The sequence below is a fragment of the Callorhinchus milii genome, unplaced genomic scaffold (genome assembly GCF_018977255.1).
Source record: "Callorhinchus milii isolate IMCB2004 unplaced genomic scaffold, IMCB_Cmil_1.0 Scaffold1, whole genome shotgun sequence".
In the NCBI taxonomy this organism is placed as follows: domain Eukaryota; kingdom Metazoa; phylum Chordata; class Chondrichthyes; order Chimaeriformes; family Callorhinchidae; genus Callorhinchus; species Callorhinchus milii.
The window spans coordinates 106,847,380-106,874,238 of NW_024704742.1; the positions used below are offsets into that span (position 1 = coordinate 106,847,380).

Below are 26,859 nucleotides of genomic sequence, written 5' to 3' on the forward strand. Positions count from 1 at the left end.
AACTACTTACAGGATAAAAAAAAACTGTGAGAAATGCACAGGAAAGCTAGTGGCACACAAATCATTTGAGGCACCAGGGGTCAACTGTATAAATTGTCATCTGACCTGGAACTGAATTATTTCAGTTTGAAGCACAAAAACTTGCAAATAAACTTGGAACCAGTAATATTGGATGCAAGGTGCAAGCAGAAATGGTATGTATGCAAGGCAAAATATGCAACAAAAATGAAGCCAACTCCCATCAATTATTTTTAATATTTATGTATATGCATAGGTGAGGAAATGCTATGTACTGGAAGAATTCCCTTCCCTCTCCATCAGCAAATTCCCTTTACAGATTAGATAAATAAGGAATAATTTAGGGTGTAATTACTTACGCTCCCTACATCAAAAGTCCTTTCAAAATAACAGCACAACAACGATTGTTGCCAGACCAATATTTCTTTTAAAAGCAGTTGAGTGGTTCCATTCAGTGAAAAGAAAGAAAATCATAGAAATTACAGCCCACAAGGAGGCTATTTGGCCTATTGAGTCTGTGCTATTTTGCCTTTAAAGCTGCAGAGCGTTTTGAAATCATCAGACCAATTAGTAGGTAGAAAATAAAGATCACAATCCTTGATTTCTAATAGTTATTGCTATCTTGCATTATGTAAAAGTGATATATTGTACTCCCAGGCCATAAGCCATCAATTAGTTCCAAAAGCATTATTAAATCTTCAATTTCAGCTTCATCACACAAATCTCTGGGTTATTTTATTTGGACCCAAATAGTATATTGTTATTTGCATACTTCTTCGAATAATGTCTGCACAGAAATTCCATCAGGTTGGCTCTCGTTATCTCTTGAAGGTTTATATTGGTTTCTATGAGAAATGATTCCTCAATACACCCCATGCTACATGTCATGAATATTTTATCAGAAGTGCTTTTCTTGAGATTAGATCAAAGCATCTGGATTTTGCTGAGCTGTTTAATATAAACATTCTCTGAACCATGTTAATCTTAATGTATTTTTTAAAATTTGCATGTGGAATTTTATATCATGTGATATGACCTTGTTAACAGTTCTCCAGATAAAATTAAGCTTTACTTCATAGCTGTTGTGGGACTGTGCTGTGGTGCACACTGACTGCCTCGTGTGTGTACACAATCATTATACTTGACAGCAATTATTTGGAAAATGCTTTGAGCCATTTCAAGGTTACAGCCACTGTATCAAGTGCAAGAATTATTTCATTGTTACCACTTTTCCCCTAGCATATTTAAATACAGATTTCACAACGGAGGCTCTGTTTTTTGGTCTCTACCATCCCTCTAACCTCTCCCTTAAAATTCTCATCATATAGCAACCTCCCAAACCTCCCAATCAGTGGGTTTCTTGTCAAAATCTTCTCCTTCCTATTTTTTATGACCTTCTGAACTGAGCGCCCCATCATGGCCAACTTCAACCTCCACTTCACCTTGTTTCTTCAATCTCCACCCTCCTCTCCACCCTCCATATAAGTTCCCCTAACATCTTCTAAAAATCCCTCTGCCTCGTTCCTTCCTCTCTGCTTTCAAAACCTGCCCTGAAGACCCATCTCTTTGATTGTGTTTTCAACCACCCCCAAAAGCTCAGGCTTCTAGTCAGTCTCTGCAAAGTGAATTGGAGGCATTCTCCCTGTGTGAAAAGTGGTATTTGTGTGAACTGTTGTTCTTACCTCTAAATGCATGGATGTCGCCGTAGTGGACCTGAAGCACAATGTAGTTTATTCCAGAGTTTCCGCCAACTCTAAATCCAACTCCTGGAAAAGGAATAAGATGAAATACACATCTGGTTAGTTCAGTTACTGGTTAATGATTGCAGAAATGTGTCCTGCAGGGTACACACTTGCAATGAAAACTAATTGAAATCTAGGCACAAATAGTTAATCTAAAATATTTAGGTCTTGATTTAAAGAACGCACATGCATTTTGATGACAATTGTTCTACTCAGCATTGTCAGCCTTATCCTAGGTCTACAGAGAAGGTGTGATTGGTATAGGCAGGCCTCACCTCACCACACCACACCGCAAATCCATTCCATAGCAGTCATCATTCAACCAAGGCGAACCCAACCATTACATTTTTTCCTCTCGTCTTCTCCTCCCCAATCCTCCTCCCCCACTCCTTCAATCTTAGAAATAGGCAAAACTAAACAGGCTGAAGTGGGATTCAAGCTGGCGATTTCCAAATTGGGAAGCAAGCCTTCTGTCAAGCATTCCAAGAATCTATCTCTGGAATTTCCATGTGTAAGTGGGATGCATGGAATTCTCAGTTTGATTTGGATACTCTTAAGCATGTTGATGGTTTTCCGCATGTGTCAGACACCCACCTGACCAAAATTAGATGCTATGCTGCTCCTAAAAAGAATGATTTCTAAATACAGGACACACCTCACATGTTGTTCAGTAAAACTGATTGGTCTAATTTGTGGCAATTTATAATGCAATTCTATTCCCGTTGACCCAAGGGAACTCCACTTTAGATGTAGATCATGTTGAAATTGAATTCCCATGTGTAGACATCACGCAGTTACCAAGAACTCTTACCTGAATTCCTTATTTTGGAATCATATTAAGAAGTACAACAAATTAGACCCCAATATCATAAAAGATCTAAATGTCATAGTGAAACTGCTAACCAGCTTACCAGCTGACACAGTATTTGATTCAACTTGTCTATCTGCACTGTGCAAATAATTCGCCATAAATCCTCAACCCTTTTCGATTCATACCTTGTCCTACAGCATATCATCTGCAATCCACACTGACAGCCTATCACTGCAATTTCATTCTTTTGCACTGACAAGCTTCCTCACCTTCAGTCTAGTGACCTGTGAAAACCCACGAATATTGAATCCAGGGAGAGATGATTGACATGAAACACTTGATTCTCTTATCTTACAGAAGTCACATTCTTAACAGCACTAATCAACAACATAACAAGGAAGGATTTGGACACCCAGCCTACTTATACAATCTAACCTTGCCCTATATTCCAGCACACATTCTATGTTCTTCTGACTCTGGTCCACAACTTGCTCTCTACTCCCTTCACTTCATCTCTCCCACTGTGCACTTTGGTCAGTATTTTTTATATCTCTCATTTCCGTGCTCAGTGTACATGACTACATTTGTCAAGGGCTTCAAGATATTGTGTCGTAATAGCTTATTAATTCACGTGATTAAATAATCACATGCACTTGATCAAGTTGTTGTTGCTGTGTGAAAATGTGTGAAAACTAAGCATGTAAAAAAAATGGCACTGACGTTTCACCGATGAGTACTTTCATTCATCCATTTCATAATCTTGTAATATTTTGTAGTCATTTATTTTGATAAATCTTTTGATGTTATACAAGTAATATTACAATACTACATTTTATATGGTGAACTCTTGAAATAGGTTTGAAAAGAACATTGACAATGTAAATTATAATAATTGCATGATTGTACGTGACTGTCAGAAACCAGTCAGAGGTACTACATCTGAAAATGTATTATAATATAAATACAAATGTCGGTAGGCTGAGATGGTAGGATTCTTGCTTCTGAGTCAGAAGGTTGTAGGTTCAAGCCCCACGTTGGAAACAATGAAGGCCTACACTGCAATATAGTGAAGGGAGTGAGAAGGGAGAGTTGCATTGTTGGAGGTAGCATCATTCGGTTCAAATGTTAACCCGAGGACCCATCTGCCTTTTAGGCGGTGATTAGATTCTAAAGCCTAATTCAGAAAGAGAAAGGAGTTTATCCCAGTGTCCTGGCTAACAATCCCCCAAATAAAACTGGTCATTCACTTCATGACTGTTTGTGGGACATTACTGTGTGCAAATTGGCTGCTATATTGCCTAGAAACTGGTTAATCATTACCATTTACAGTAACTACATTTTATAGAAGTGCTTCAAGGCATCCTCTTGATATGAAAGGCAAGGAGTAGTATTGTTATTTCACAGTAATATTCTGTGAAAAGCTTTGAGACCCTGACAATGATAAAGCACTATATTAAATGCAAAGATTATTATTTTCTGATACAAGCAATGTTTTCTTAAAAAAATGTTTTTCTCCCTTTATGTCGCAAGATTTTATACAATCCTTCTGTTCCTATTATAATTAGTTGAATCCATTATTTCTAACAGGACTTAAACAAATACATCTTTCAGCAACTGTATTATGTTGGTGAAAAACAGACATAGGAGGAACACTGGTAAATCATCCTCAAACACTGATGTTATAGAAAACAATCAATTTCACCACAAAGACTTGAGTTGTGTAAATATTTGTCAACTAATAGGACTTAGGTATTAAATCTTTAAATACATATTAGTACCATGTTAAGTGCAAAACTTGTTTGTGTTCTTTTCAAATGTGCATTCTATGGCAACATTACGTATTGATGTATTCCCGGCAGGCTGCAAAGTTGATGTGATGTTTGTGGCTAAAGGTCATAATCATTCAGAAAAGTGGGTAGCATACAAAAGCATGACGTATTTAAGAGGAAACTTAATGTATACATAATGAAGGGAATAGATCGGCATGGGAGAGGGCATCAGGAGGGGTGGAGGCACTTAGGTTTGGGGTCAAATGATTCCGTTTCAGCGCTTTAATAATAATAATCCTTGCATTTGATATAGTGCTTTTCATGTTTTCTAGACATCTCAAAGCACTTCACAGAAAAGACTGTAATGTGAATTGACTGTATATTGGTGGGCAAAACGCAGCAGCCAATTGCGCACAGCAGTGTTCCACAAACATTCATGGAATGAAGTGACCAATTTATTATTGGGTTTTTTTCTTGAGGGATTATTATCAGGTGTGTGGAGTAAGGAAACTTGCCCAAGGTTTCACCCTGCTGGGAATCAAACCCAGGTCTCTCGCGCAAAGTGAGTGCTCAATCCACTGAGCTACAAGACTCCACGCTATTGTAGTGCCGGGGGTGTACAGCATTGTCAGAGGTGCCATCCTTCAGTTGAGATCCTGTCTGCTTGTTCAGGTGGACGTTATTAAAGATACATAGCACTATTCAAAAAAGGCAGTTTCTTGTCCTGGACAACAATCCCCCAATAAAATTGGCCAGTGCATTTCACAGTAAATGCATTGAAATGCTGTACACTGTCCAGCGCCTTGGAACGTCCTCCCGACATGAAAGGCGCTATACAAGTGTAATCTTGTTGTTTTTGTTGTAATTCCTGTGAAGCACTGTGAGACATTTTGACAACAGGCAAGGATTACTATTTTTATATCAATTTCAACTAGCAAACTATTCTAGGGCATTATTCCTCTTCTTTGAGATGTCAACAATGTGATAAGGCACTATATCAAATGGAAGGTTTATTATTACTATAATATATACAATAATTTTAAAAAATCAATGATCAGAGGGCATCACTTCTACATTTGCTTAAAATCTAACGATGAGTTTTTAAACTTACTGATAGCATTTATCTAGAATACACATACGCAGGCAGAGTTTCTGCTCATTCTGAAATAAATCAAGTCAAAGGTGGTTGAAAAAAATTGTTTAAAAAAAAATTAGGAATTTAAAGGAAAACACAAAATTCTTGACACTGATGTAGTGTCAATAATTTACAATGTATCTAAGTTTAATACTAGCCAAGCTACTGAAACAGAATTCCCTCTGTGACAAGGGGTTTTAACAAGCACACAAACACATAGCAAGATATTTAAAAGCCAAAGGTGACTTATGATTGACTGAACACTACATTCAATATATTGCAGTGATATGGCTGTATTGTAATGGAATATTAGTTATTATTCTATGCAAGTAATGCAATTCAAACCTTCCCAACAACTGTGATTTGTTTATTGCAAATAAAGAATGTTTTGTTGCTTATTTACATGAAGAAAATGTTTTAACTACCTTTAAATAAGTCATAATCTTTGGTAATTTGGCAACTTTAATGATTTCTATGCCAACCTATGCACACTTCCTTTAGAAAATAGTAAATAAAAATAGTACAGTAGTCAGCCATCTATTTTCTTTCCCATTGTGAGCATCGACTGCACCATTCCCTGACCAAGAGGATGGGTAGGTAAATGGACAATCTATTCCTCAGTCTCCCTCACTGTCATTGTTCAGGTAGTTCCTATGAAGTTCGCGACAGGAGCTGAGGTTGCTCATCTTCATACTTACCTTCCCTTTCTCTGATGCAAGGATTTGGGTGGATAGAATTATTTGCACCTGAAATCCTTCAATTTTTTTTATTATTGAGGTGATAAGATCCCCTTTGAATTTCAAGATTGAAAAGCCGTAGCTTATCTTGTAAATTCTCCCTAGTTCATCCCTATAACACTGGGGATCAGCAACATTTCTCCACTGTGCTGCCTCTTAGAGCCTGGGCAAGCTCTTTATGTCATAGCAACCAGGTTCCAGAGTACTGCACAGCTTAAGCATATGCTGCTCATAGGAAGTGACATTGGTGGCAACCTGATAGCCCAGAAATCACCCATTTCTTTGCTAGCGGAGCATTGACCACCGTTTTAAAGCAAGCCTGCTGGTCCTCTGCCCCCATTTTGGATTTTTTGTTGAGTAAATGTCGGGGGGTGGTTGACACCATAGCATGTTACACTAAGATTCTATTCTGTTGTATTTGTGTTTTTGAAACAATCTCAATAATTTGGTTGAAAAGTAATTAATTATTGTCACTGGCCAGCCTTTCAAAGTTTTAACATTAAGCAAACAGAAATTAATTAAGCAATTTTATTTAATGTAAATACAATTAAGCAATTTAAAGTATACGAAAGATCAAAATCCCTTCCAAATATCAATGTATTCTTCCTTGTTGGATAAGAGCATCGACATAGCATCTGAAAGAAAACTTTCGATAGAAATTGCTGAACAGCTTCAATTATTCACACATCCTTTAAAATTTTGATGACCAATTTTGTGAAAGGCTGAGGCTGATGTCTTTGTAGTAAGAAATGAGAAGCGACTGCACACAGGCACCAAACGAATCCCTGAGGCATACGGCTTTCTGATTTAGGAATGGTAAACCCTGGAAGAGCCTCACTGGCTTTTTAAAGATTTTACAGTTATTAAAAATAATGGGATTATCCATTGCAAAAATAGATGAAGAATGAACTATTTACATATTCACCATGATCTGCTGCAAATAGCATTTACCCATTTACAATTTCAGTTCAGACAGAACGAGATAGAATCAATCAAATTAACTGCAGCAAGAGCCAACTTAATCACTGGTTTAATTGAATGCTTTGAAGGTCTACCTCAAATAATAAAAAAAATCTGCATTTGATAATAGTACTTTTCACATTGGGAGGGAGTATCAAAGCTCTTCACAGTATTTACTGTAAAGTGTGGTGACTGTGTTTTGCAGGCAAAAAAACAAATAGGACAACCGATTACACTCTTCCAAAAGAGGACTAAGATATTCTTCATCATAAATGTAATGAATTTATGTATCCAGAGGCTAATCAGCTGGAAAAGGTTACCAAGAAAGCTGGCTGAGGCTAGGACATTAAACTAATTTAACAGAAAGCCTGCTGCTGGAAAATGAAGATAATAGGGAAGGTATCTGAAAGGATTAAATCAAATGAACCGAAGGGTATCCCTCTTGGGGGTCTTGTGAACTCTTGTGACCTAGAAACTGAAGTATCCATCATCACAAAAAGGCTGTTATAACACAGGGGTATGGATCCTTAACATCAAACCTCAAGATAAAAGTGTCGGCCTGACTCAGTTAACTAAATAATAAAGTAATGATATGTCACTATTTGAAAAGAGAAGGGAGTTTCTCCTGGTCTCGTGGCCAACAATCCTCTAAATACAATTGTTCATTTACTTCACAGCTGTTTGAGGGACATTGCTGTGCGCAAATTGGCCCCCTCTGCCATGGTGAGCAAGCCTTCAGCCTCGCCTTGAAAAATCTCCTGAACAACAAGAACAACAAAATTGCATTTAGAGAGCGCCTTTCACGTCGGGAGTATGTCCCAAGGCGCTGGACAATCAGGGGTAAGGACCCGAGCATGGGGAAGAGGTGGGGTAGGGGTGAGGGAAGGCAGAGAGGTGGGAGGGCGACTGAAGGCACGATCGAAGAGGATGGTCTTGAGACCGGCCTTGAAGGAGGCAAGGGAGGAAGCGAGGTGAAGGGACTATGGGATGGAGTTACAGAGTATGGGGGCAGAGAGGCTGAAAGCCCGGCCACCGATGGTAGGGCAGGTCAGGTGGGAGACATGGAGCAGGCCGGAGCCCGCTGAACGGAGGGAGTGGGCAGGTTGGTAGGGAGTCAGCAGGTCAGAGAGGTAGGAGAGGGCAAGGCCATGGATGAACTTGAAAGTGAGGATGAGGATCTTGAATTCGATCCTCTGGAGGATGGGGAGCCAGTGGAGTAGCGAGTGTGGGATTGATGGAGTCACGGAGCCTGGTGTGCAAGAGTACACGAGCTGCAGAGCTTTGGATGATCTGCAGCCTGTGAAGGGAAAAGTAGGGAAGGCCGATGAGGAGGGAGTTTCCATAATCGAGCCTTGATGTGATGAATGAGTGGGTGAGGGTTTCAGCAGCCTAATGGGTGAGGCAGTGGCAGAGTCTGGCAATGTTGGTGGTGGCAGGCAGTGTCGGTCATGGCTTGAATGTGGGGAAGAAAGGACAGTTCAGGGTCAAACAAGACACCCAGGTTCCTGACTGGCTTAGTGCAGTCTGAAATCCCTCTGCCTCACTCATTTTCAACTGCAAATTCACAGTCAATGCACTTTACAATAAATCCTGTGAAGCGCTTTGAGACATGCTCCTAACATGAAAGGCGCTATACAAAATGTAAGGGTTATGATTAGTAGTATTATTCTCTCTGCTTTTAAATCCCACCTGAAGATTTACTTCTTAGGCTGCATTTTTGGTCATCCACCTCCACCCTTTTCCCCAACTCAGGCTGCCACTCAGTCTGTAAAGCGCATTGAAACATTATCCCAATTTGAAAGGAGCTACATAACTATAACTTTTTGTTGCTGAACTGGGTGTGTTAAGCGCTCCGGACGCAACCTCGCATGAAGGTCTCTATAGAAATGCAAGTTGTTGTTGTGTGGCACCAGAAAAGTGAATGAGTACCTAAGTTCCCAGCGTGCCCACTGATGCCACAAAGCATAGACCACTGTTAAAACGACAACGAGAAATAGAATGAAAACAAGCTACTAATTACGGGCTAAGTTTTTTTAAAAACTTTTCCCCCTTCCTACGAGAGTCTCAGAAGGAAAAGACATTCCCTATAATTTTACTTATCTTACCCTCCCCCCCACCTCCCCATTCAAAAGGGTGTATGGAGTTGTACAGATTAAAATAGCTTTTTGCCCAAGCAAATTGTTTTACATTAAATTGAATAGCCTTAAACAACTCTAGCAACAAGTGTCCAACCGCTCTAATAAATGTACATGAATATTAACACATTTGTCCTATGTGACTCAACAATACGAAGAGGAACTCTCATTGATACAACTTCAATGGCTTCCTCTGCTGCCTGCTTGCTGATTTAAAGTACCACAAAGGAGTAACTAAATTCAACAGTACAAGTGTGTTTAATTGATATGAGTGGATCCATGCATTAACCCATTCCAGTGACCTTATTTCAGCAATATGTTAATTCTGCACTCCACACTGGTTTGGCTCAGTTCCTTAAATGCAGTCATAAGTACTTCCAGTTGAACACAAAATAGAAATAACATACAATTCTCTTTAAACAATTTATACATTTGAAAGAGGCATTGATGGCAGGACTCCCTCTTACAAACTGTTTGGCTCGATAAACGTGTATATCCTCCGCCACCACCACATTCATAAATGCACAGCCACACACATTACTATTCAATATCATGTTTATGTGAACCAGTTTAGACCTGCATGAATTTTAATTCCTCTAGCTAACTTCAAATCAATATCCTCTCTTCATATTCGCAATGCAAACGGCTATTTACACAAATTAAATCTACAACAAAATACAATTTTCTACCACATACTTTCGTATTAAAACACCCGATACAGTAACCAAACAAAGATTCCCATTCCTATCTTTCCTGCTTTAAGAGGGATGTGGGGTCTTCAATTAGCAAGCCGTATGTTTCGCCCACAAAGTATACAGTCAATTCACTTTAAGGTATATTCTGTGAAGCGCTTTGAGATGCCTCGAAGATGCGATAAGGCGCTATATCAAATGCAAGGATTATTATTATTATTACTTTGTCTTTCAAGTAGCAGCATAGGACAATTATTGCCAGGGCTTCTCCAATATAGTCACTGCATATGACAAGCAGCCAGACTAGTCTTTTTCCTGTGTTTGCTCTCTCCAGCCCGTCATGGAAGCTAAATTACTGCAAAGCACTCCATCCCGAAGCCTAGCCAAGATAAGCCAAATTCAACACCTATGCATAAAAAGAGAAACTTCCTACCTCATACAGTACCTCTAATTTCACTATTGATTTTCATCCTCTTGGAGATTCATTGAAGATGAAGGTCATGCGTGAAATTCCCTAAAGACCTACAGATCACCACACCAACATCTACTGTCACCAGAAACAGCTTCTTGATGGAAAAAAAGAACTAAAATGATATTATTTCACTGAACTAAGCACCTATATTGCAATGCAGCCCATTTATCATTAGATTTTAGTAAGAATTGTTTTTAGTGTGTGTGGTGGGAGCAGGGGAAGAGAAGTATTTCATATTGTGAAAGTACTCTTCCCTACACAATCCATTTGCAATTCAAACTCATAAATCTCCAATTGGCAGTGCAATGATAATACCTGAAGTAACAAATCTACAACCGACTCTCAATATTTAGTGCCGCTAAATGTGAGAAAAGAATATATGGTATAAATACATACCAGCAGGTAATCTAGTTGGTGGAGCATTCCTAGCCCAGGCATACATAATTTTTGCTTCATCCAAGCAAGTTCCGTATCGATTTCCACAGGCCCTAGAAAAGAAAGAGAGATGCAATCAATATAATAGCACAATTCATGGAAGTTTGGTTACTGTATAAATTTATAAATCACCGAATTCATCACATTTATTTCATTCTATGATGAATTTGACTCAAGAACAATAAGCCTTCATTTTCAAAATAAAACTGCTTTTTTCAAGAGCTATCATGGATTTTAAAACATTAAATTATCAGAATTATGGTTCACTTTTCACTAGAATTGTTAAAAGTCAAGGGATGATCCGATTGCAATCTTCAAGATTATGAAGGGTTACGATTGTGTATCTAGTAATAGAAACGGCAGGGCAAAAATTTAAGATAAATCACATTGAAGAGGAGGTTAGACCCTGAGCTGTCCTTTCTTCCTCATATCCGCGCCACAACTGGCACCGCCTTCCATCACCTCCGAAACATCACCAGACTACGGCACTACCTCACCCCTCACGCTGCTGAAACTCTGGTCCACGCCTTTATCACCTCAAGGCTGGACTATGGGAACTCTCTCCTCGGCGGCCTTCCTGGCACCTCCCTCCACAAGCTGCAGGTCATTCAGAACTCTGCAGCTCGTGTACTGTCCCGCACCAGGCTTCGGGACCACATCACTCCCACCCTCGCTCACCTCCACTGGCTCCCCATCCCCCAGAGGATCGAATTCAAGATCCTCATCCTCACCTACAAGGCCATTAACGGCCTTGCTCCCTCCTACCTCTCTGATCTACTATCCCCCTACCTAACTGACCCAACTGTCCAGCGCCTTGGGACGTCCTCCTGACGTGAAAGGCACTCTATAAATGGAATCTTGTTGTTGTTGTATCTTGTTGTTGATGTAAGAGTCATAATTCAATGTTTTAAGCTTGAACAGAAAGTTTAAAGCAAATATATGCAATTCACAAGACAGATATCCAGTTTTACAAAACATATGCCCATTTTTACTTACGCAGTTGTCTTTTATCACTGGTTAGCAGAAATCTATTCATACTGTTTATTTCTTGACCCTTGACGCAAGCTTGCTGCTAAATCGTCTTGAAAATAATTAGTGTTGACTTCTTTTTGAATATTTATGCTCATTTTACAGCAAATATGGTCATTTTTGCCTCATCTTCTGATTTCATTTAAAATTATTCAGAAATCTTTTACTATTGTGAGCTTCATATTACAAGATGGACTTTGGTATATCTATTTGTACACAAGTAGTATGAATAATGTATTTCAGTGTAGCGTCAATACATGTGCATGTGCTGCTTATGAATTTACATGTTAAATCCTTTGTCAGTTCCATTTGATTTTCATTGCAGACATTTTGTATAACTGAGATCCGTTTCCTGCAAATTCATCATCTGATTCAAACCTTTGATGATTAAACAAATGAAAGGTACAATAGAAAATCCTATCTAAACCTTATTTCATTATACCTCAGAATACTTCAAACACTTATTTTCCAACCATTGATGTAGTAATTTATGTAAATTGGAATAAGGCTCTTCTATCAGCCTCAATTGGGAATGATTCAAACAACCTCATTCTTCAGTTTCTGATAATTTATGAATGACTACTTCAAGATTGAGAGAAGTCCAATTGATATTGAGAAGGAAAGGCATTATGGGTTCTTGAGAAAAGGTAGAGAAATAGAATCTGACACGATCTAATGAAATGGTAGAATAGGCCGGATGGGTTCAATAGTGGAGTCCTGCAGCTCAGTGGTTAGAGCACTCGCTTTGCAAGTGAGACCTGAGTTCAATTCCAGGCAGGGCGAAACCTTGGGCAAGTTTCTTTACTCCACACGCCTAATAATAATCCCTCCAAAACCAAAAACAATAATAAATTGGCCATTTTCAATCTACGACTGTTTGTGGGACATTGCTGTGCGCAATTGGCTGCCGCGTTCACCCACAAATATACAGTCAATTCACTTTACAGTGTGTTCTGTGAAGCGCTTTGGGACTTCCTCCCAACGTGAAAAGCGCTATATCAAATGCAAGGATTATTATTATTATTAATAGCCTCTTCCTGCTTATATGATCCCATGTTGTGAAAACAACAGACATACTCAGATCACTGGATACCATGGCATATCTCTAAGGCACAATTCAAGGATAAGTTAATCCTTATATTCGACCTTATATATGCTCCAGCCAAGATGGAATGAAAGGAGATTCTTCTGAAACAACTGGGTATAAGTAGAAATGTCTCACCCCACCATTTCCAATACAGCTAGTGGGAGTTTATTTAAACTCTGAAGGCTCAGCTAAAGATAGGTCTGACCTTAAGACCTTCAACGTGATTGAACTTCCAAATGTTAGAAATAGCACCTCAGTGTCAGTTCAGTGATTTACATTCTCAATACATTGAATATGACTTTTTAAAATGCGGAGAATTTCAATTTCTTTGCACAGCAAGCTTTTTCTGTCACCACACTGCTTGAGGATCTACTTTGAGTTACTAAGCTGGATCTTCAGGAAGTGAAGTTACAGTTGCGGACTTTGATGATCAGCAGAGTCTCTTTAGAGGATCACGGATGGAATTTAGAACTACAGGCTGGCATAAAAGAGAAATGTTCAAAGGTGATGAAGAAACAAATCTTTGAGCTGTTGCCATTAAAGGGAGAAAAATTGAGACTGGTAGGAGGGCATTACAAATGCATGGAAAGAAGTAAAAAGCTCATAAGTCATATTAAAAAGAGACAAGGCACACAATAAAGAAATATCTCTCCCTCCAGTCTGGTTTGTTCAAAAGAGGGGGAAAGAAATTTTAATATACATACAGCATAATATGTATGACATTTCCTGAAAATGTGAAGAGTGAAGATATTAAACATTTATATCTGTAAAATTGCAAATATAAGATAACCAGGTTGCAACTTAAACTCTGAACTTCCGATAATGTTTATAAAACAGCTCAAGTTTTCCTTTCACAGTTTATGGCATCTTGCAAAATCAATTTATTCAGGTTATAGCCTTGTAACTGACTCCAAGTTGCTATTTTTTTCCATGACATAAACAATCTACCTCAAATTTAAGCACTGATCAAACATCAAGCACTGATAAAACTTCAAGCACAAAAAACAGTTTAAAGGGTCAAAATCTAACTCCACATTTTACAAAAGCCCCAACAAATTAAAATGCCGCACATTTTACTTCAAATGGTAATGTACAGTTCACACATCAATGAAACCAGTTTTTACTACAGTCTAGTTTATTTTAAAACTATTTTGAATTATGTGCTAAATAATTACCAGTAATTATCGTTAGTGGCGGGCAGTTTGCATCCAAACAGTAACATATGATGGGCAGTATCCATGTTTGCATGAGGTTGAAAGTCAACTGCAAGATAAAAGCAAAATAAATTATATTAGCTCACCTTTTTAACACCTTTCAGCAATTATGTTACCCGGTAACCACGATCTAATCTTGGAACTGTGGAGGTGACTGGTATGTAAAAAGAATCTTGCAAAGGTCTCATAAGCAGCTATGTAAATGGCATCAGTTGCCCAGTGTCGAGATGAAACAATGCCCTGCCCAGTCTGGAAGTGACCACCAGAGAGGGGCATAGCCCTCTTTCACAGTCCATATCTCACAAAAGCATTTTATTATATTTTGTGGTATCTTCTGAATGTCCTGAATGCGATCCTAACTGAAGACTCCTCCACCACAGGTGAGGCAGAGACTTAGAGACATGGTTGAATGGCAGAGGAAGAGGCAAGAGGAGGCGCTTTTCTTTTCCTTGCACACTACTGGCCATGCCATCAGGAGTGCTGAGATTCTCCTGGCCGAGCACCTCTGGCCGGTCACTGCACCTCCCGAACAAGACTTTTATTGGCCATTCCCAAGGTTGTGTGTAATATCAGCTGGCACTCTCTCTCGAGATTGATTGGAGTGTCCAGTAAGTGCCAAATTGTCAGCTAATACCAGCCATCAATCAGCCTTTTCTGCAGGTGAGCTTCTATTGTAAAGGCTATTATTTATTTTTTCCAACTAGTAAATCTGTATCAATACCATACTTTCTAAGACAGTAAACTTTTAAAGATCTTGGCGATTTTAAAGATTTTAAAGGTCAATCCCTCGACTACCGAAGTATATAATCGTATATTGGAGTCCTGTAGCTCAGTGGTTAGAGCACTCGCTTTGCAAGTGAGAGACCGGAGTTCAATTCCAGGCAGGTCAGGGCGAAACCTTGGGCAAGTTTCCTTACTCCACACAGAGCCTAATAATAATCCCTCCAAAAACAAAAACAATAATAAATTGGTCATTTTCAATCTACGACTGGTTGTGGGACATTGCTGTGCACGATTGGCTGCCGCGTTTGCCCACAAATATACAGTCAATTCACTTTACAAGGTGTTCTGTGAAGCGCTTTGGGACGTCCTCCTGACGTGAAAAGCGCTATATCAAATGCAAGGTTATTATTATTATATTGTTTATATTGAAATTTCTTAGGAACCATATTTTCTAATATCTCTGCCTTATTTTCTGCAATGTTTAGCAGGAATCTACTTGCACGGCGTAATGTTTCTTTAATGGTCAGTAGTGTGAGTAAAGATGGGATATGATTCAGGCAGTCCCATTTACTGGTTCACTTACTTTCCGTCAGGCTCAATTCCTCTCAGTGCAGGTGTACATTAAAGCAATTTTTGTATGTAAGGTGCCATAGCTTTATATCATGGTTTTGTGACATTAATTAGCTCTTTCAAAGAGCCAACATGGACACAATGGGCCGAATGGCCTCCTTCTATGCTGTGTAATTCTATGATTCTAATGCAAACTCAAAATGCAAATGGTATGACTTTGACTCGAGAACGACTTCCTTTAAGAGTTTGAAGGTTCAAAATGACTGGAAGCAACAGTTATGATGCAACTAAAAAGTACTGGACTCATATTCTAGTCCTATCGAGATAATTCAAAAAGATTTTTATATGGTTTCTGGAATTTTTCACTCAAATCCATACACTATGGTTACTTGAATTGCTTGCACCATTGCTACCTTGTCATCTCTAAACAGCTTGAATAAACAAATTAATCATCAGCAGACAGGAAAAATCATATTGTACTCTTCACTGACTGCAAAAAGTGAAGGATTTATGGGCTTTGCTAGTTGGTAAATAAACAATCTGTTCAATGGAGCAGGATAAAGTATCCAACCTCAGACAGAAAGCCAATATAATACAAAATGGATGTTTGAGGTGTGCTGTAGCAATTTGCATACAGGACTGCAGCAGACATGCTTATGTACTTATCTTCTCTCCACCTCTCCCTCCACATCCACTCTGCTATCCACACCCACTCGGTCACCCGCTCGACTTGGTGATCACCCGGGGCCTCAGCGTCTCGGATGTCACCATCACTGACAAGGTCATCTCTGACCATCATTTCATCTCCCTCAACTCCCATATTGCTCTCCCCACTGCCTCCAAACCTACCACCATCTTCTACCGCCCGTGGAAAAGATCTTCCCGCAATCCCTCTCCGCTGCCCTGGAGTCCTCTGAACTCCTCTGGCCATCGTTCTCGCTCCCACCCACTCGCTGCACTCACTCTTCTCCACAGCACCCTCTCCACCACACTCAATGCCCTTGCCTCCCTCACCTCCCAAACTGCCTCCTATTCCCGATCCTCACCCTGGTTCACCAGCCACCTCCGCTTGCTTAAGGGCCAGATGCGGTCTGCCGCATGCACTTGGCTCAAATCCAGCCTAACAGTTCACCACCACATCTGGCTGGACCTCATCAAGACCTACCGCTCCACTCTCGCCTCAGCCAAATTGTCCTCTATTCCAGGTTAATCCTGGAGGCACCACTAACCGGCTCCTCCGCCCTCCCCGCCACGCTTCGCAGATTCTTTCCTCTGACTCTCACTGCGAGAAAATGCTGGATTTCCTCGAGTCTAAAAATCGAGGGAATCCGCTCAGCTGCCACTGCCTTCCCAAATCCCACTCCCTCCCTACCCCACACTCCAACAATTACCCATCCTTCCTTCCACACCTATGAACCTCCTCTGTCTTCACCACCATATCCTCCATGAAGCCCACCACCTGCTCCCTTGATCCCATCCCCACCCCTCTCCTTAAATCCCAGCTCCACCTCCTTGCCCCACTACTCGCCGACATCATTAACCTCTCCCTGTCATCTGGCACTGTTCCTTTCCCCCTCAAAACAGCCATTATCACCCCCATCTTGAAGAAACCTTTCCTTGAACCCATCACAGCTATCCAGCTACAGGCCCATCTCAAACCTCCCTTTCCTATCCAAGATCCTTGAGAGAGCCATTGCCTCCCAGCTTCGCTCTTTCCTCTCCTCCCACTCCCTCCATGAACCTCTCCAATCGGGTTTCTGTGCTGCCTACAGCACAGAAACCGCTCTGGTCAAGGTCACAAACGACATCCTGNACCATGTGCGACCAGGGCTCCCTCTGCCGTCTCGTCCTCTTTCCGCTGCCTTTGACACCGTGGACTATTCAATCCTCCTCCACAGTCTCTCCTTCCACCTCAACCTTCAAGGTTCTCTCCTTGACTGGTTCAGGTCCTACCTTTCACACTGACTTCACTTCGTCGCAGCAAACGGCTTCTCCTCCAGCCCCTGTACCATCTCGTGCGGTGTTCCTCAGAGCTCTGTCCTCGGTCCCTCCTCTTCACCCTCTATATGCTCTCCGTTGGTGACATCATCCGCAGACATGGGGTAAATTTCCACATGTATGCGGATGACACCCAACTCTACCTCTCTGCCTCCACCCTGAACTCCAGGACTACCGGCATCCTGACCGACTGCCTGTCCGACATCAAGTCCTGCACGAGGGACAACTTTCTCCAACTCAACGTCAGCAAGACTGAGGCCCTCCTGATTGGCTCGCACCAGCACCTCCGTACCTCGGGCGCTGACAGCATCAGCCTTCACGGCTGCACACTCAAACTCACTAAGCCAGTCAGGAATCTGGGTGTCTTGACTCTGAACTGTCCTTTCTCCCCCACATCCGCACCATGACCGGCACTGCCTACCACCACCTCCTCAACACTGCCAGCCTCCGCCACTGCCTTACCCCTCAGGCTGCCGAAACCCTTATCCATGCATTCTTCACATCAAGGCTCAATTACGGAAACTCCCTCCTCATCGGCCTTCCCAACTCTTCCCTTCACAAGATGCAGATCATCCAAAACTCGGCAGCTCATGTACTCTCGCGCAACAGACTCCATGACCCCATCACTCCCCCCTCGCCCGACTTCAAGATCCTCGTCCTTACCTTTAAGGCCATCCATGGCCTTGCCCCCTTCTACCTCTCTGACCTGCTGACTCCCTACCAACCTGCCGGCTCCCTCCGTTCAGCAGACTCCGGTCTGCTCCATGTCTCCCGCCCGACCCACCCTACCATCAGTAGTTGGGATTTCAGCCTCTCTGCCTCCGCTCTGGAATTCCATCCCACTGTCCCTTCACTCACTTCCTCTCTTGCCTCCTTCAAGGCCGGTCTCAAGACCCTTCTCTTCGATCGTGCCTTTGGTCGCCCTCCCACCTCTCTGCTTTCCCTCACCCCTACACCACCACTCCCCAATACTCGGGTCCTAACACCTCATTGTTCAGCGTTTTGGGATGTCCTCCCGACGTGAAAGGCGCTCTATAAATGTAATTTTGTTGTTGTTGTACTCCTCATTCCAATTCCTGTGAGTTCATGTTAGTCAATGTCTGTTAGGAATTTATACCAGAAGTTAGCTTAGCTTTTATGGCTGATACTCATAAGATGCAAAGCCAGGACAGAAACTTAAAACATTTTAATGATTGTGCATTGTGAACATAGATATTTGCTAACATTTCTCTGGAAGATCTATGCTGAATTGATGATTACACTTTTTTAAAAAAATAACGACCTGTCATTTTCCCTTTTTAAATATCATGCTTCACAGAATATATTATAAAGTGGATTGACTGTGTATGTGGGCAAAATTTCATGTTGTAGAAATTGACACAAACATAGGTTTTGCACAAAAGTAAATGTTCATGTATTTTCTGCACATCAATGCTATTCACTGCAAGATAAGAATGGGAGCAGCCAAATGGACCATAATGGTCTTATTGAGTCCTATGTAAGAAATGGATTGACAAGGTAATGCTTAAGTAAATATTTTAAAAATCTACACTATTCTTATTTCCCAGACTCTTCCAATTGAATTATTACAAAAAGCTATTGAATTTCCTCTTGAATTTGCCGATACAATCTGCCTCCATCACCTTCCTGGATAGTCAGTTCATATATTCAGCATTCTCTATGTAAAATAAGTGCATCTGAACTATCTTCTACAATTTCATACAAAAACACAGATAATACAGCGGTGCATTACTCCAGCTCTCAGCAGGGTAAAATATATATAAATAATTCTTGCATTGATATAGTTCCTAATATCAAAATGCCTTAAAGCATGTCAGAGTTTTCTGTAAGTGTAGTGACTATGCATTTGGTAGGCAAACTTATCACACTGTTGACACATCTCAAAGCGCTTCACAGAATATATTGTAAAGTGGATTGGCTGTCTATTTGTGGGAGAAATTGTATCTTGTAGAAATGGACACAAACTAACATTTTACTCAAAAATGTTCATTTATTTTCTGCACTTCAATGCTGTTCACTGCAAGGTAAGAATGGCACTAGCCAAATGGAACACAATGGTTTTTTTGGGTCCCACATAGGATATGGATTGAAATGTAACATCAAGATGATTCTTTAATAAAATTTAAATGCACACAGCAATGAACCACACACATCCATGACCATTTTTTTTTAATCTGGTAGACTGTGGCCACTGAGAGAAACACCCTTCCCTTTTTGATGCTGCAAGGAATCACAATGCAGTGATAGGATAAGAAAATACAGCGTAAGGAAATACATACCAAAACCATAAATCAGATTACTGGTAGTAACCTCAGTTATTTATAACTTTTGACAAGTGAGGTTTTCCCAGCATAAACAACCTGATGGGATTTATGAATTTGTACCATTCCAATTTTTTTTACAAAATGTTCAAAGCATTTGAAATATTTGCAACTCCGCCAAAGATTTTAAATGAGCATAACGGTAGATGAGTTCACAATTCAACTTTATTTTTATAAAATGTAGACTCATGTCCTGTGAATCTTGCTGACCACGGATGGATCTTTTACAACAACAACTTGCATTTATATAGCGCCCCTCATGCAGGATAGCATCCCAGAGCGCATGCATTCATGAAATAAATGCATGGCTACTGCTACGATATACTAATTTTCCCAATACAAATTCTTATTTGAAGATATAAAAACTGTGAGACCACCATATGCTCTTATAGAGAAAAGTATTACAGGAAAACATGCACTTCGTATCAGACTAAAGGAGCTGACACCTTTTCAATACTGAGTACTTACCTATATAGGATTTCTGTCCAAATGGCACAGGAACTGACATGCAGAAGTAGCTATCTGACTGTAAAAGAAAATGGAATAAGAAAAAAATTAAAACACTGAATAATTGTAACATTGAATGTCTGTTTAATAATTAGGCATACATATGACTTCACTTAGGTTAGAAGTTTCCCAACAAAAGTTGAGCAACTTAATGCATTGCTATATCCCGATATGCAAACGTATGGTTCACAATTTATAAAATGGTGAGCTCATAATTTTCCCCAGATTGTCAGATAGAAGTGGCGAGAGATGCACTTTGACAGAAAGAGAATTTTGTTGTAAAAAAAAGTCCAAGTCAATCTGCCACTAAATGATTACAGAACTCTGGAAGAGATTCAGGAGCTACATAAGCACTGGATGGCCAAATGAAACACACAAAGATACTGAGATTGAGTATCTGAGATCAAGACTGAGATTGATAGATTTCTAAAGGATAGAGAGATTAACGGATATGGGGATAAGGCGGACAGATGGAGTTAGCTTAGAAGATCAGCCATGATCTTATTGAATGGCGGGGCAGGCTCGAGGGACCGAATGGCCTACTCCTGCTCCTAATTCCGATGTTCTTATGTTCCTATACCAGAAATCAAGTCACTCGCTAGTAGAACAAGGAAATATAAATAGATTCAAAAACAAACTAGACAAGTCCTTTGAAGTTAAAAGGATTCAGGGTTGTGATTTGATGATTGATTGTTGAAGGAATCTTTTGGGAAATGTACCAATGACCTACGCTTGCCTGAAAAGATTACTGTGCTACCAGCTGCTGTGTGATTTTCATGGAACAAAGCCAAAATTATAAGATCATGTGAGGAAATATCAGATAAGACATTTCCTTTAACTTAGAGACGGTCTCCACAAATCACATTTGTAATTTTTTTCCTCAGCCAAAAAATCATCTGCCAGACTGAAGCAGTACATGCAGAGATGGATCAGCGATGACAACAATAGAACTGATCTGACCTGTCACTACACTCACTGCACTGTGCTCCCACGTGTACACACGTTTACTTTTCATCATGTTGGCAAATTAGAAGTTTTACTGCAGATGGGTAACCTTTTGTATCTTAAATGTTCAGCTTTGGTTATTCAATTTGACTCACATTTATCTTAAAAACCGAAAGCAACAAGCTTTATAAACTTTTGCAAAACCGAGCAGCTTTGATAATCTTGTGATCCTACTCTGAGCCATTACTGCAAATAAATAAAATGGCCAATTGGGTGTCAATTAATGTCAGATTAGAAGCAGGCTTTGTCCTTTTTTTCTCCCACACCCAATAACTGTATATTAATAATCCCTCCAAAAATACAAAACAATAATAAATTGGTCATTTTTAATCTATATGACTGTTTGTGGGACATTGCTGTGCGCAATTGGCTGCTGCGTTCGCCCACAAATATAGTCAATTCACTTTACAGTGTGTTCTGTGAAGCGCTTTGGGATGTCCTCCTGACGTGAAAAGCGCTATATCAAATGCAAGGATTATTATTATTATAACTGGGGCGAGACTGATCAAAATTATTTCAAGAGAATTTTTAAAGCCAGAAAAGTTAATGTCGCGGAGGCCAAAACAACACATTAATAGGGGCCTGAGGTGGATGTGAAAACAGTGCAAATAACAGGGTATTAGACAAAATACAATCTGCAGTACTTCTTTTCCAATCTTGCATAAATTGAATTTTTTTTTGGTAAACTGACTATCTTGATGCAAACAGAAACCTCTCACCATACTTAAGAACACCAAATCAGACTGTAATTGTTGAGACTTGGGCACTGAAAGAAACTTCCTTCTGTTTTCGAATAATGCCATGGCACGTTTAACATCCACCAAAACAGGCAACAGGAACTCAGTTTAACATCTCCTAGAAAGGACGGCACCTCCGGAACTATTAGCTTAGGCTGTGAGCTCAAAATCCAAACATGGGACTTGAGCCCAGAACCTTCTATTTGTTCAAGCTTTGGTTCACAGATTTAATAGGAGTCAATTGGGACGAGTCCCTTCCAAGTTTTGCCGACTAGCCGGCTTGACATCAGCAGTGCCCTGCAGTTCTGCGGAGCCGCCTGGCTCATAACCGGACAACTGAGAATGTTACTTGATTCTGACATTTCGCTGCCAAGCACAACATCTCAGCTCCAAGGAGATTCTTTGTACCTCTGCCTCCCAAGGAGCATAGTCAATAGACTTTTTATTTTTCTGACAAGTACAGGTTTGAGGCCTCACTAGATAGATAGCAAGTACCAGGAACTTGCTGCAAGTTTTCTGTTGAGGAACTCAGCTCAGCATGCAATGTATGAAGGCACTGCCAACATCCTCCTGCTGACAGCTTGGACATACACATCACCCATGAGCTTGAACATCAGCTGCTTACCTCTCTGCATACCAATCAAGCCCTGGATATAGGAACGTGCATTCATGAAAGGCCCTTCCAATAGATGTTGTCCCAAGTTTCAGAATAGCCAATACAAGTACAATAAGTGAGCCAGTTCAAATGTGTAACTGACTTGCTTAGTGCTACCCATCGACAGGACAAAGTAAAAAAGGTGTTTACAGGCATGGCAAAAATCTAGTTTTTCAAAATTGATCAAATTCAGTGCAGCCTATTTAGAAAAGTTATTTCCAGTGAATACAACTGTATTTCCAATATCTGAATTCAGCATTATTGTAACGTTTAAACACCTCGCACACCAGGAAGAATTACATGTTTAATGTAATCAGATGGTTAATGAATGAGGCCTTCTGAGAAGTTAACTCATGCTCCATGGCTACTAGGGAACAAGCTCCTATCAATCAATGAAGCCAACTGAAAACCATCCCTCCAATCAATGAATGTATCCACCAGCTGTTGAGAAGTACTGGTTTAACTATCGTGTAATACCATTTAGATTATACAGCCTTCATTAGACGCTAAATTTGTTTTATAAAGACTTACAATAAAAGCTCCCAATGTAGAATTATTAGACAATGCTACTGGGAAATTGCTGTATTTGCTTAAATTGCAGTCCAGCTTCTGTGCAGCTCCATTCATAATGGATTTTTAGCTTGATAAATTAGTCCTCGTGATATGCAGTGTTCAACATGCTATGTTTTCTAATCATTGAAAAAAAAATGAATGTTTACAAGTGACACCTAGCAAGATGGTTAGGCTTTTATTTTTTCCTCCCAATGTTCAACAAACATTGTCCTCAATTGAATGTATTTACCTCCGTTTCTCTTTCTGCAGAGAGAAGGAAGGGAGGGAGTTCATGGGTAATGTTTCCCCTCAGGTAGCTCACCCACCTAAGAGAACATTTAGTTTTGAGTCTCAACAGTGTATGTCACAAGCTAATCGATCGAGGAGAGAGAACGATGATGTGATGTTATAGCTAACCCCTATCCTTATTATGATTATTATTATTATTCAACATACTATGTTTTCTAATCATTGAAAAAGAAAGCTGAGTGTTTACAAGCGACACCTAGCAAGGTGGTTAGGCTTTTATTTTTTCCTCCCAATGTTTATTATTATTATTATTTGGGGATCAAATATGGGTCCTTCTCATCCAGATAATAATAAAAATAATAATCCTTACATTTAGTTTTGCGCCATCAGGAGGACGTTCCAAAGCGCTTCACAAGATATACTGTAAAATGTGGTGACCTTGTGTTTTGTGGACGGAACATGGCTGCCAGACTGCAAACAGCAACCGTCCACAAACAGCCGTGAAGTGATAAACCAAACACTTCCTGGCTGCTGGCTCAGCCATTCACCGAATAACCTCACTGAATCACCACAGAGCCATATATTAAGATTTTTAAAGAGTTTCAAGGAACCATGATTGAAACTTTCCAATACCACCAATCTTTTTTTTGTGTCAAATATTTGTCCAGATTTCTGTCAGGAATGTGGACAATTTAAAATATATTTAAAATTTAACCCAAACCCAAAATACATTTAAGAGTTCAAAGTAAATGTAACTCACGATTTCCTCACTTTCCTGCATTTCATTATGTGACAGTATTGCCTATTACATCCAAAGAGGGCCTAAAGTGTCGTGAATATTTTCTGCAGCAGTCTCAGGCACTTTCAAGACCGAACATTCCAATACTGGGGATATTCATTAAATACATATAATTAGAAATAACAACCATGTGCATTTATCTTTTCAAGAGCCTCCTCTTTGACCGTGCTTTCGATCTCCCTGCTTCCCCCCCCGCCCTGACCCTCAGCTCGGGTATGTAACTCTGTCTGTCCAGCACCTTGGGACGTCCTCCTGACATGAAAGGTGCTATACAAGTATAATTTTGTTGTTGCTGCTGTTGAAGAGCTTTAAAATCTATGTTTTAAAGCAACACCCCTCCAATTCCACTGGTCTGTGAAATGAGAGCTGAGCCATATCTACAGAGCAGAAACTGACTTCACAATTCACAAGATAGCTAGTCTTAAATGAGTGCTTGCTACAGCACAGAAAGGCACACAGCGTGTAAGAAATAAATGTTATGATGCAGAGGTTTCTTTATTTTCTGGCAGCTCATTGCAGTGTAGTACAGATACAACGTACTGGCAAGCTGTACAGATGGGAGTCCACTTGCCAAATGTGAAAAATTACTTAAAGATCACTGCAGCAAACCAAGGCTGACAAAAACAGCCTTGGTTTGCATTCCAACAAATCTGCAAGCAGTGAACATTGGATTAAATCTTTTTTGTTACCCTCTAAGTAAAGAAAAACTTCCTGTATCTATCCTGAAATTGCCCTTTACAACTCTAAGCGTTCCGAGATGCTACCCTGCATGAAGGGCACTATATAAACGCAAGTTGTTGTTGTAAACTTTAGGTCCTTCTGTCTGGTGAATAATTTGTCATTTGAGCTTTCATTATGATGATATTCTTTGCTATTAAATTCAAAGTGGTGGTTACAAACAACACAAAGTAAAAAAACAATTTAACACTTTTTTGGCACTCGACTAGAATGAATTTTTGATGTCCTGAATAAATCTCTAGAAGTCTTATCAGGTTTAATGGACAAAACTGATAGGGATAAGATCCTTCTTAAATAATTTGCGTTACCATCTAGCGCTGCAATCTCAAACCATTTAGAAGATACTTTCTGATCTGACTGGCAGAGATTGAGATTTAAAATATGTACTTCAAACTATTGATCTACACTGCAGTATTGATTAATTCTCCATGTATACCCTCAGTGTCTAATCCTTCAAATATTACCATTCATATCTTGCAGTTCATCTATTGTATTAAGTGTTTTGTGTAGCCCCGTTAAAATCTTCCTTGTTGTAGCACTAATTTGCGCAAATCAAGTGTGGACGCCATTCACTGCGCAAATTAGCTGCTATGGTTGTACATAAAGCACACTATTGCTGCACTTTATCCTGTGAAGCAATTTGAAACATCCTCCTAACATGAAAGACACAATACCAAATGTAAGGATTGTGCACCCAGCCAGTTGAATCGGTTCCTGTACTAAAAGTGACCATTATGCTGCAAACGTCATTCTTGCACGTTCAAAGCACACAGGAAACATTGAAGGGATCTGATGGCACAGAAGTAACCTATTAAACACTGGAATCAGCTGGTACATAAGAACCGAGTTGGCTGCTTATGTGCATGCGCACATGCAACTATCGTGGTCTCGCTGTAAGGGGGATTGGAATTTAATGGATGTCAACTACCACCTCTAATAACAAGCCTCCAATGTACAATGTAGCATGGTAACTTTGACAAACATTCACAATAAAGTTTGCTGTTAAAGGCTAAGATTGCTAAATTTACAACAAATAATTAATGTATTTAGCAATCAGAATGTATTAATTGCAAAGAATACTTCACATTGCAATTTATTTATCTAAAGGAACTATATGTTTTCACAATACCGGACAGGACTTGGTGGCAGGCCTGTCAAACACTTGTGGTTATAAATTAAAACGGTGTGGAAGACTGTGAAAGGTAAGAAACTACAACAAGTTTCTATCTATAATGTACATCACAATTCATGCATTCAATCCCAGAAACAGAAAAATCTAAATCTTCTACTCAATTGATTTTTTTTGTTAAAAATACCAGATAATACCAGATTTGCTATAAATCCTACATACATGTATTACTGCAGATTAGGTGCAGTCCAACTAAAAGCTTTTCAAAAGCACCAGATACAATGGAACAAAATGCAAATCCTTTGCAATGCTACATTTTGGGATTATTCAGCACGGCTCCAAAGTATACTACATTGCTAATTTACAGCAATAATTTAAGCGCACTTCTCTGCAATTGAACTCTATTGCAAATTTCTTTAAAAATCTTTTATTTATGAATGTCGATCGTTGGTAATAATATGTGTCATCCTGGGGTGTGTTGTATTGTCAGAGATGTTGTCCTTCGGATGAGACATTAAATTGAGGTCCCGTCTGCCTACTCAGGTAAGCTTTAAAGATCCCAGGGCACTATTCGAGAAGAGAAGGGAGTTTCTCACGGTGCCAACAATCCCCCAAATAA

At 39.9% G+C, this 26,859-nt stretch overlaps 1 protein-coding gene across 1 annotated transcript in view; it reads right to left on the minus strand.

Annotated features, from left to right (window-relative positions):
• The window catches only part of pam (peptidylglycine alpha-amidating monooxygenase), a 117,485-nt gene that overhangs the window by 68,048 nt on the left and 22,578 nt on the right, over positions 1-26,859 (minus strand). Inside the window, 4 exon segments of the mRNA XM_007893118.2 lie at positions 1,701-1,784; positions 10,868-10,959; positions 14,198-14,285; positions 20,338-20,395. Of these exon segments, the coding sequence (XP_007891309.2) occupies positions 1,701-1,784; positions 10,868-10,959; positions 14,198-14,285; positions 20,338-20,395 (322 nt within the window).